General features: G+C 26.6%; 1 protein-coding gene across 1 annotated transcript; it reads left to right on the plus strand.

The window, feature by feature from the left end:
• The first annotated feature begins 5,479 nt into the window (after positions 1–5,479).
• LOC114119706 (uncharacterized) lies at positions 5,480–12,186 on the plus strand. The gene is made up of 9 exons (XM_050207701.1): positions 5,480–5,775; positions 9,221–9,416; positions 9,481–9,642; positions 9,774–9,965; positions 10,114–10,383; positions 10,471–10,554; positions 10,857–11,104; positions 11,221–11,383; positions 11,837–12,186. The coding sequence occupies exons 2-9, from the start codon at positions 9,221–9,223 to the stop codon at positions 11,977–11,979; spliced, it is 1,458 nt and encodes a 485-aa protein (XP_050063658.1). The 5' UTR covers positions 5,480–5,775; the 3' UTR covers positions 11,980–12,186.
• Positions 12,187–12,913: the final 727 nt, after the last annotated feature.

Below are 12,913 nucleotides of genomic sequence, written 5' to 3' on the forward strand. Positions count from 1 at the left end.
GTAATCGATCGCGACGCTTAAGTTTTACGGCCTTGTATGCACTCTGCACAACTTATAATAGTATTTAATATTTATTACGTAAGATTTTTGTTCTGTATTATTATATCATGTACGACGAAGGGTGTTACGCTCTGAGTTTCGTCCGTCAAAAACAGTATAAATACATTATATATATTGTGCAGTATAGATCGCGCGCGCCATAAAATCTAATCGTAAAGTGTTTTTCACTTGTCGTTTTATATAGCGAGTACAAAAAAAAAATAAAGATAAAAATAAGGCAGCATAAATTTCCTGCTCGAAATTCAATTGTCGTACCGAAGGAAAAATTTTTAAGCTCAGGGCTGTAGTATTTAAAGTTTGATCGGGTCTACGTAAGCATTCGTTGAAGTGTTGAAAGTACGACAAACGATTAGTGCGTATAAGTGCATTATTCGAGGTTTTTAGAAAATTTGAAAATATTCTTCTACGTATACTCCTGCAAAATTAATTATTAAGTATTCAATAAATCGGTCATTTATTTCGACTGAAAGGGTCTTTAACATAATCGCGGTGTTAACCTACTCTATATACAAAGGAGAGACACACCTCGAATACAAATATATAAAGGAAATAACTACAACTCTTTTGATAGTACATAGTTTCATCAGTTTCATGATATCATTATTTGTGTACCTACCTACGTTGATTTTGGATTTAGTATTATATTATTATTCCACTCCGTTCTAGCGGATATATCAACGTCACTTTATTAATATTATAAAAAACCATTTTTATACATCCGACCGTTTTTGACGCTATAATAATATATATATATATATATAATATACACTATAATATAGTATACACATGTCATTATTATTTTTATTCTAATGTAGGTACTGAAGTCTCTTGTCGGTACCGACGCTGGTTGAGTGAAATGCATTGAACCGAATTTGTTCACCATTATTTCTGATCGTCCTATAATATTTTTGTACTTATCGTCAAAAACTGTCGTCGCTGTAATAATAAAATCCAAACATACAAAGTCGGTATAACAGTTTGGACGTAATGAGCGGTATTTGAGTGCGTGTTGAAGGAATAATATATACCGCAAATAAGTATAGTATAATAAACTTTACCTAGGTATGTATGAGTAACCGTTCGACTTGTACGTTTTTTACACAAGCGCGTGCTCGAACAGCGAATTGCAATCGAAATGTGAATTATTATTAATAGGGTTTATAATACATGGGCGTTATTATGTTATTGTTTAATTATTTTGCATATAGTTGCATAATAAATATAATAATAATATTATAGCGATGATCTGATGATTCATCGACGAGCCGTATCGAAGCTTAACGTGCTAAACTGTCCGTATAGTTGAACAATTTATTTACGGTAATTCAATTTACAACAAAAAGTCGTTGGCATTCGACTGTTGTAATTACGCTTGGGGTGCGTAATTAAGATGGCTATTGGTGGGTGAAACAACCCTCTTGTGTCTCCCGTGGTTTTTGTGTTGTACATTTTTGTTGATAGGTATTCGACATGACGTATCAATCTAATTATCAGTGTTAATAAAGATAATATTGACTCATAGTCCATAGGTGTAGTGTTATTTTTTTAATATTAAATAAATATAATAATTCAAAAATACAAAAAAAGTAAAAGATAAAATATTCATATTATACACATTAATACCTACTTTATATTATACCCTATAAATACATATATACACCTAATCAATAGTATCTGAAGACTTGGATAAAATAATAAAACATTTATTAATACAATCTTATACCGATTCATATTTGCTAATTTATGTCATTAAATTAAGAAAAAAATCTACATCGAGTTTTAGAATGTTTTTTGAAAAGCTTGATTTATTGTATTTAGATAAAAGGTAAAGCTCACTGTTTACCTTACAATAAAACATTTATTCAAATTTAGGTTTTTTTTTTTAGATTTTCAGTATACTTAAAGACCATACTTCTAAATATTTAGATTTTTTGCCAATTACGGAGTGGACATTTGAATTTTTTTTAATAAGAATCCGATGAAAATAATTTTAATTGTAAGTGATAATTAAGATAGTTTAAAAAACATATATTCTGACTCTTCTAAATCAATATTAAAATTACTACCTGTAGTTTATGAGTTATTAAACTATAAGTTAATTGATAAGCATAATACAACTTAATAATATTGTTTTACGTAAAATATAAAACGTAGTTTAGGTAAAATACATGTTATATTTAGTCACTAGTTGGCTATTATTTAAATTTATTTATTGAAAAAAAAAAATAAAAAGATCATCAGTTTTTAAAACCACATAAAAACGTTTGATTTTTGAAATAAGTGATATGTTGTGAGAATAAAACTTACAGTAAATTCTGTATTACATATTTTCCTAATTCAAAAATTTCAGTTTTAAATTTTTATAAAGCTAAAATGTATTTATTTTTATAAATATACGCGTAGCTTTGTGAAATTTATCATTAATTGGTTGTAAAAAAATGTAGAATATTTATTGGATACTTAGTAGCGTATACATAATATGTATTTCTATTCATCTATAGTTCTTGAAAATATTGCAACAGTTATATTCAAAACGTTGAACAAATGTTTGATAGACATTTTGCAAGACTGTTCCGAATCTGTTTTATTTGATTTTCGACAAAATGATTGTAGCTGCAGCTACGACGCCGTGAGTTTTCTCGTTTTTTTCTCAATACAAGTGTAATTTTTCCCGCTTGAAACATATTAATAAACATCATACTCGTACAAAAATGTGGGCAATCGCCATGGGAAATATTGACGACTTTACAATATGCATATATATATTTTTTTTTTAATGCAATAAAAATAAATGTACATAATACCTATGTATACATCAACATTTAAATTTTCAACGGGACGACGTGCGATATACCAGATTTGTTTTCTCCGATTATTTTACGCGTTACAATATACATTATAATAACATAAATCGCGTTCCGCTCTCTAGTTCACGGGTTCGGTTACATCGCAGACGCATCACATAATTATGATATGTATATATATATTATATTATGCATCATATATATGTAGGTGTTATTGCGTGTATACAAAAATCACAGATAATATGCGCTCTGTATTCTGTGATTTTTATCGAGTGGTGTTCAAATCGTTTATCGTATATATGCGCGAACGATAAAAAATGCGAGATGTGGACATATATATTGACGATTGAAAAGCAATGCGTATATGTAATAAGTGCATATCATCGGAATGTATTATAACATCGTCGACAATTCGAGATAGAGTATAATATACCTACGCGTAATATATAAAAACTGAAACGTACACTAACCCAGACAACAATTTCTTAAGTTTGATGTTCTGATAAAGTTATATTTTAACTCATCTTGAAATATTTTAAACGTAAACTTAGATCATCGTTTTTAGAATATTCCATGATAATTATTATATCATCAATGATTTGATTACTTTAAGAGAATGTTACTACAATAACATTAGGTATTTAATTTAATAGTAAGATTTTGAAAATATTTTGAATTAAAAATTATTAAAACATTATAGTTATAAAATTACACTAATTTTATAAATGTAATATTATCAATTAAACTTCTACTTGCCTTTCTGATAATGTTCTTTATAAAAAGTTTAAAGAAAATTATGATTTTTATGTTTTACCAACATAATATTATCAACATTTGGAAAATTTAACGATTTAAAATTTGTATGAATGTTATTGTTGGAATATATTTAATCATATTAAAACAAATTATTTTATAAGTACCTACTTCTTGAAAGCTATGATTATTATGTAATATGTATATACAAATAATAGGGTATACGTAAACTGCACCCAAATTACCTTTTTTATGTAAACAGCGACTTATGCTTTAGGTACCCCGTTTGCAATATAGAAAACTTTTAACTTATTAAACTCTCTATATATGATGGTGTAATTTTCCAATTATACCTCATAAATTTAATTTTTGTCAAAAACAATAGTAGGTATTTATGAAAATAACAATACGTTATTAAATAACATTATTGCAGTATACGACAACTGATTTTTAATTATTACTTAGGTATCACTAAATCCGCCATTCGGCATAGGTCTGCTAGAACCTATTGTATCCATATAAACCAATGAAGTCAACACGATTGCCATGTCACAGCTCAATAATTGCAATAAGTGCTTGAAAGTAATTTAAAATTTAAAATTAATATCCACCTGAAATATGGACTCAAGCATCTGCAGCAGAGCCAACTTTAACCATTAACGTATACGAGTTATTCATTCTCACCTTAACTCTTGCTTTTATACAATTCGTCTAAATATTTTCATGTTTCTAGAAAGTTAAAAGATATTCAAATAGAAAAGGTACACTACACTAAATAGTATAAAATACAAATGAACCCTTAAAATATCAAAATTTTAAAACCAAACAAAACGCGAAAAATTACGAAATGTAATTAATAAATATAATAGTAACCTAACTCTTATTGATGAATATCGAATATGCATCAACAATGTGTGAATATTTGTCTTAATATTGTAATTTTTAAAATTATAGCTATTCATTTTAAATTTTACTCGGGTGCAGTTTACATGAGTGATTTTGTGTTTACTTGTACTTTGGGGGTACCTAGTTAACAATCACCGATTTGTTTAACATTTGTTTAACAAAAGGCGATAACATTATCTTTATATTGTAACCGTACTCCGTAGTTTAAGTTGCCATTTCCCTGCACCCCTCTGGCTCCCTAAACCCTATTATAGCCTCTTCTATAATCCCAATGAGACATTGAGACATAAGTAGTGACTATACTGTCAACCGCAATGTACCTAGCGGAGGTAGAGGAAGTCGACTAAAGTTGTAGAGTAGGTGTTTTTATTTTTTACGGCTATAATTATTTTTTTTCCTAACTATTGACTGATCTGTGTTAGATAACGACTCTACCAAAACCAAAAGTACCTAACTAACATAGTAACATTACTAAAAATTGCGGTAACTTAATATAGTAATTAAATAATAATAATAATAATTTTTAAAGTCATTAATAATAAATAAAATAAAAACTTCAATAGTTAATGCTAGTGGAAATAATAACGTAATTTTTTTTTATAAAATATCACCATCTAATATTATCTAAAAATAACAATATAATAATATCATGTTATATAACAGCGACCGTCGGTCGTCAGCATTCAATAACATAACAATGAACAACGCAAGTAGGTATGCGACGACTACACCACTGTCACCAAACGGCGCAGTAATATTTATGGTCATCTAGGTTTTCTTATCGTGGCCCAGTTGCCTAGACCGTTTATAAATACCGACCATGAAAATAACATAATAATTAATAGTCAATACCAAAACAATATTCAAAGTTATTATTAACCTGCAGATCCCGGCGTTCCCGCATGGCGCATGGCAACGATTATACTGATGATATATATATTATTATATAATAAGTACTATCATAATATTATTATCATTGGTAAATGGTAATCGTCATATTATTTCGATTTTCGGCCACGAGGCTACGACATCACGGAGTAGCCGAGTACGTTATTACTTATTGTCGGACTGTCGGTATTATTTTTTTTTTATAGTCGTAACTCGTAGATCGTAGTACATTATACGTTGGTTACATTATACACCGTCTTAAGTAATTTTTCAATCGCCATCCATTGTTATCGGTAATTCAGTGTTTTTAATTTTGTGTTTAAGTCTTACAAACATTAGCTACAATTCAAAAAAAGCAAACTTGGTAAGTAAAAAGTACTATAAATATTTAGCAAATACAACTAATACAATAATTATTGTAATAATAACAATATATGTCTATACAGTAAATATGACTGACTATATTATACATTTGTATGGAAAATAATATAGTCTTATTTTTTTACGTCTGTTGCTTATAATGTAAGTACTAAATATACAATACACTAATATCTATTTTGCGGGCTATTTTGTTATAATTAATTAGATAACTTAAATTAGGTACCTATACACTTAAATATTAGTTTAATGTTAATAATAATTTATTTAATTGTTAATTAATTAAGGTAGGTATATTATTTTTGATAATATAATGCACATATAAATATATAATATTATAGGTATATTATAACAATAACTTAATGATAATAATTTTGACAGAAAATATTACATAATATGGAAAAAGAATTAATTAATTCAGTATAAAAGGAATCTATTTATTTTCATAAGTTATTATTTACATGCCTTTAATGTTTTAATCATGTTTTTATCAAATAAATAATAACAAGATATACCTAGGCATTTTATCATCAAATTTCCTAATAATATTATATTTTGTTTCCAAATTATATCTTACTATTAAAAAAAATAAAAATAATTAGGTTCATTATCAGACCATTAAAATTAAATGTTATGAGTTTTAAGTTTATTATTTATTAAATATTTATAATAAAATCAGTTAAAAACGAGGTTAAAAATGATAGGTAGACAATAATATTTTTGAGGGTATGATATATATGTATAGATTTGTCTAAATATTTTCTCAATACAATTTAAACATCAATTACCTACATATTTACAATTTTTATTTTTATTTTGAGTCAAATAATAATAATAATAACATAAAATCAATACCTATATAATATGTAATACCCTTAAACATATTATCCTCTATACATTTTTTAATAGGTGATTTTAATCTTAAGATAACTCAAAAACAAAAAGAAATGATTCTATGTAAATGCATTTTTTCTAAAATTGCACGAGGGCTAGGGTGAGAAAACAAACAGCGCACTGACATCATCTTGAAATAAAAATTTATAGTTTACCTACTACTTATACAACACATTCAATTATTTCATGTATCATAGTAAATATTAAAAAAATATTTTCTCCATGTGACAAAACTTTTTTGATATTATTAATATTTTAGCTATCAATATGATAAAAAGTCAACGAACTAAAAGACGTAAAATCAGGAATGATCTTGCAACATTTAACGTTTCTGAAATTAATCCTCGTATAGAGTTGATTACCACTGATGATGATTTGATAACCAATAAAGAACCATTACTGTGTCAATCTTTTCAAAATGATGATGAATTAGTTTTAAGAACAGAAGTAGAGCCAGTTGTATCAAATTATTTGTCTTCGCCAATATTTGTACATCCTACATTGACTAAAAGCGTTGATCAATCTGAATCAGAAAAAATTAAAGACTTTATTGCCTCTTGGGCTATTCAATATAAAATTTCTCATAATGCACTCAGTGGACTTCTATCTGGTTTAAAAAAACATGAATGTTTCCAAAGCCTTCCTCTTGATGCAAGAACTGTCTTATGTACCCCAAGTCAAATTTTAAAACCTATTAAAATTCTGAAACCTGGTATTTATCACCATTTTGGTTTGGCCTTTGGTATAAAAAAAAATGCTCCACCAAATTTAACAGAGCTGAAAATTGCTGTTGGAATTGATGGTTTACCATTAAGTAAAAGCAGTGGAAATCAGTTTTGGCCAATATTGGCATATATTATTTCAGAATTTTCTACCAAAAAAGTATTTCCAATAGGGATTTATTATGGCCAAAGTAAACCAGAAGACAGCAATGAATTTCTTTCTGAATTTGTTGCAGAAGCTGATGATCTAATAACAAATGGAATTATCATAAATGATGTTACCATAAAAATATCTTTAAGTTTCATTTGTTGTGATTCGCCTGCAAGAGCATTTGTTTTACGTGTTAAAACCCATTCGGGATTTCATTCTTGTACCCGTTGCTTCATTGACGGCGATTATCAAAAAAATAGAGTTTGTTTTCCATACTCTAACAAAACATATACATTAAGGGATCATCATTCATATATAAATATGGTAGATGATGATTATCATACATCGGAATCTCTATCAGTATTAACTCATCTAAATAATTTTGATTTAGTAAAATCATTCCCCCTCGACTATATGCATTTAGTTTGTTTGGGGGTAATGAAAAAGTTATTGTTGCTTTGGAAATCTGGGCCTTTAAAAATCCGGTTACCCTCAAGAGATATTAAAGATCTGTCAAAATCGTTGTTGGCATTAAATACTGACATTTCATCAGATTTTGTTAGAAAGAGTAGAAGTCTCTTTGAAGTTGGACGCTGGAAAGCTGTTGAGCTAAGATTTTTTTTAATATATTCAGGACCAGTTGTTTTGAAAGGTAAATTAAATAATGAATGTTATTCTCATTTTATGTCCTTAAGTATTGCTATGATTATACTACTTAGTCCTAATCACAAATCACTGGTTAATTATGCAAGACATCTACTGGATTACTTTGTGAAACAATTTCAAAATTTATATGGTGAATACCTTGTATCACATAATGTCCATACTTTATTACATCTATGTGATGATTATGATCAATTCGGACCACTTGATCAATGTAGTGCATTCATTTTTGAAAATTATATGAAAGAATTGAAATCTTTTATAAGAAAACCTGAAAAGCCATTGGAACAAGTCATCAAAAGATATTCTGAAATAAACTCAATCAAAATTAATACTTCCAAAAGTATACAATTAGATGAAAAACCTATTCTTAAAAGACCTCATTCAAATGGGCCACTTATGGATAATATATTTGGAGTTCAGTTTCACAGTTTATTTTTTATTAATATACATATTGTTATTAAAAAAGAAAAAGAATCTGATAGTTTTATTTTAACAAAAAACGGAGAAATTGTTAAATGTGTTAATATTATAAAAATGAATAACAATAATGTTTTAATAATTGGAAGAAAGTTTTGTCATTCAACACCGTTTTTCATTGAACCAATAAATTCAATCATGCTAGATATGTACTATGTGAATAATTTATCTGAAACTTTAAATTATTGGAGCATCACAGATATAAAAAGTAAAATGATGATTTTCAATCATAATAAAAAAATGTTAGCTGTGTCAATAATACATACAAGAGAACAAATTGAGTCATTAGGTATAATTATTTTTACAAATTGTACGTTATTTTATTTTACTTTCATGACAGATGTATAGCAGATAAATCATTAACATACTGATTTTATCATGGAATATTAATAATTATTTTATTTTAAAATCAAAAATACTTAACAATTTAACATTTTAGTCATTTTTAATATTTAAACATTAATTAATACAATAATTTATTGTTCTTCCATTTCATCTCTTAGTTAATTTTTGATTTATAGATGGCTCGATGGGAAGTCGTTCTTTTCTATAAAGACGATAGTATAGAAGCAGTGCCTGATAATTGGGTCAAAAAAGGATTTTGTGCTTGGCCAAAATCAACAAAAAATGTAAAAATATTAATTAAAAACCGATGTAAGCCAAATAAGATGGATTTTACATACTATCCAGCACGCATATTAGGAACTAAAAACTATGGTAACTATTGTGAAATACATAAAATGTATGATATTATTTTTAACTAACTTGATTTGTATTATAGCAACATTAGCTGAAGCCCAAGCCAAACTACCAAGGGCAGCTTTTAATTCTGATTTATCTACAGAAGATGAAGTCATAATAAAAAATAAAAAATTAAGCTCTGGTGGATTAAAAAACACTAAAAATAATGCTCCTCCTCTATACAAAGATGTCTGTTCTAGAAGTTAGTTTTTAAAATACTTACAGATTTGTTTTTTATTCAATTTTCATTTGAATGCAATCTGTTTTAATATTCTACATCTATTATAATGTTGTATTAAATAAAATATTTAGTAACAATTATTGTTGTTTCAGATTCTACAATGATTCAATCAAATAATAGTGCAATATTTTCAAGTAAAAATGGTGATAGACTTTTTGAAGTAGACCAAGAAAATACTTATCTTGAATCATTGGCTGTTAAAGATCACGATGGGTCAATAAGTGATGTCCAGGATGATTCAGATAATGACCCAAACTGGGAAATTAATTGCTTAAACTATAAAGGTATAATTAACTGTACTTGAAATAGTTATAACTAAAATTATAAAAATCTAAATTATATGTTTTCATAATAAAATGCAATTTTAAATAAACGCATTGAATTTTAGTTAATTTTGAAATTTTAATAATTTGTTATGCATATATTTTAAAGTTAGCGATGATGATTCATCTTCAAAAAGAAGTATTATTCAACCCGAAACAAATGCTGTATTATTTTCACCTAACACACAGATCTGGAAAGTTGATGCATTGAATGAAAAACAACAAACTGAATTTGAACTTAATAATAAAAATCTGTTTAATTCACCTGGAAGAAAATGGAATATTTCTAGTGTTGATAATGAAACTAATGAAAGAGTACAATTGGCAAATGTGACAAGAACCTTAGTTTTAGAAGAAAGTAGTAAAATTTTGAATAAAGGTGAGTATTATTATACTTAAAATTTAATGTATTATTATAGTAAAGCAAAAATAATAAAAATAATATACTGTACTATTTTTGTTGTAGAATCAACTTCAGATGTAAGTTCGTCAAAGTCAACAAATCCGTCATTTAATGTTAATGATAATAATGCGTTCATGACTTCTCATGGTAAAGTAAAATTAAAATAAATAAATATAATATGCTTATTATTATTCAGAATATTGCTTATAAATTAATTATATCTTACTATAAACTTAAATAAAGACATAAATATATTATATTATATAAGATATAGATGATAATTATTTTTGTACAATTGGCATAACACAATAACAGCAATACATTATTCTTGTATGGATGTAATGTATTATGTGGTAGTCACTATATTAGAAAAAAAAACATCTCTAAAAATAATCTAACCAACTATATATTATTGTATGATTCATGTATTACTTTGTTTTTATTTTTAGATTTTCAAAAATTTGTATTTACTTCTTTAACACATTTTAAGTACGATATAAGTGCTATGATGCATATTGTTAAAGACACAAATGAAAAGATTCAAGCACTCATATCTAAATCAAATGAAAATAATTATGTATCAACAGCTAATCCAAAACTAAGTTGTTTAGATATGAATACTTTTCCTATAACTACTGAAGACCAACTTATGGATATTGAAAAAAAGATAGATGATATCCATTTTAAAAATGAATTGGTAAAACTTATTTTATTATTATTATTTATATATATAATTTATCCATTACTTCTATGGCTGACTTGTATATTCACATATTAACTTAAATTTTTTAATATTTAATTTACTTATTTTAGGTATGCAAGTTATCCTTATTAATAGATAATAACAATCTAAACACAAGTGTGAGGAGAATAATTTCTCGTTTGTGTGATGATAAATTGCTTTTAAGCTACTCTTTAACAGGATTCAAACATAATAAGACATTTAAAAATCTGAACATTTATCGTGTACTCATAGGTAAGGATATTATACATCTGTACTTGTATTATAGTTACAACTCTCCTTTCCTTACATACCTTAATTTGTATCATATCCCTACGTAATTAATAAAATTAAAATAAACGTCACAAATTTAATAAGTGCAATGCCATAAATATAATTTTTTTAAGAGACAACCATTAAGAATATTTCTTATACTTAAATTAAAAAATGTTTACCATTAAAACAAATGTTTCATAATTTTATTTTTCTAAATACAAATTTATATCAAATTTACCATTTGATATTATTGTTATTTAATTAAGTTTATCAATAGTATTCAATAAGTATGTTCAACAAAGTAAATCACCATATTAATTATTAATTAAATATGCATTAACTCAAAAACTGTTCTTTCCTGATGAATGTTAGATTCTCTTACATTTATTAGTATTTTCTGGTAAATAATGTATAATTAATTGTTTGTTTAAGATGCTGTGAGAATGAACATACAATATGCAAAAGTTCCAGATCAAAGAATTGATGCCCCGCTACGAGTTTGGTTGGATCATTCCAAATTTAGAATTAAAGATAAAGAAGAGAAAAATAATAAGACATCAAATAACTGTTCTTAAATTGTTGTTTAATAAATAAATGTTATTACTTTAATAAACCTACAACAGTTTTTTCAATAAAATGTGAACATTTAATTTGTCTTTAAAAAAGGACAATAGTAAAACGTTCTTGATTTAATAAAATTATAAGATTATAAGAATCTCTTGACATAACTTAATGTGAATGTTATAGACTAACGTTATCAGAATTCATTTTAAAAAATATTATGAGAATGATAAATTATAAATGTTATGAAAACTTTTTAAAAATAATATTAAGCGAACCTTATTTTTGTGGCCAAATAATTATGTCAGAAGATTATAGAAACGTTAAATACTTATATGGAAATTAAAATAGAACTTTCTCACAAGGTAATTATTCTATTAATAACATTCCTACAATTTTGTATGAACATAACATTGCTGTCTGGGAATATATAAATATTAAATATTCGTTCCTATAATACGTATATATGTATACGATTATAAAAAAAAAAACAGATGACAATTTAACGGGTCCAATGGTCCATATATTACGTAATATAAAAATGCATAGCGTGCACATTCAAATTCCACGCATATAGTTTATATAATATTATACACTCACGACTTACCTAATCCACAACGACTGACATCCGATAAGTACACGGAATTACAATAATATACGAGTTTCAGCTGCTACAGAGTATCAAACTTATATACGAGCAGTACGAGTATATTATTACATATAATTTTGACGCCTGACGGTATAACAGTCATCCGTACTCAAACGCATTTACCGCATTATTATTATCATATTGTAATCAAAGCGTCTAATGCAAAGTAGTGGCCCATAAAGTATTCTGGTCATTTTTTATTCATTTTTTTTTTCAGATTACAGAGTTCCCCCGACTACTCGATAATACGCGCTGATAATTTTTTCTGTTTTTCACACCACCCGGAACGAAATCGTAAA

Source organism: Aphis gossypii, chromosome X (genome assembly GCF_020184175.1).
Source record: "Aphis gossypii isolate Hap1 chromosome X, ASM2018417v2, whole genome shotgun sequence".
In the NCBI taxonomy this organism is placed as follows: Eukaryota; Metazoa; Arthropoda; class Insecta; order Hemiptera; family Aphididae; genus Aphis; species Aphis gossypii.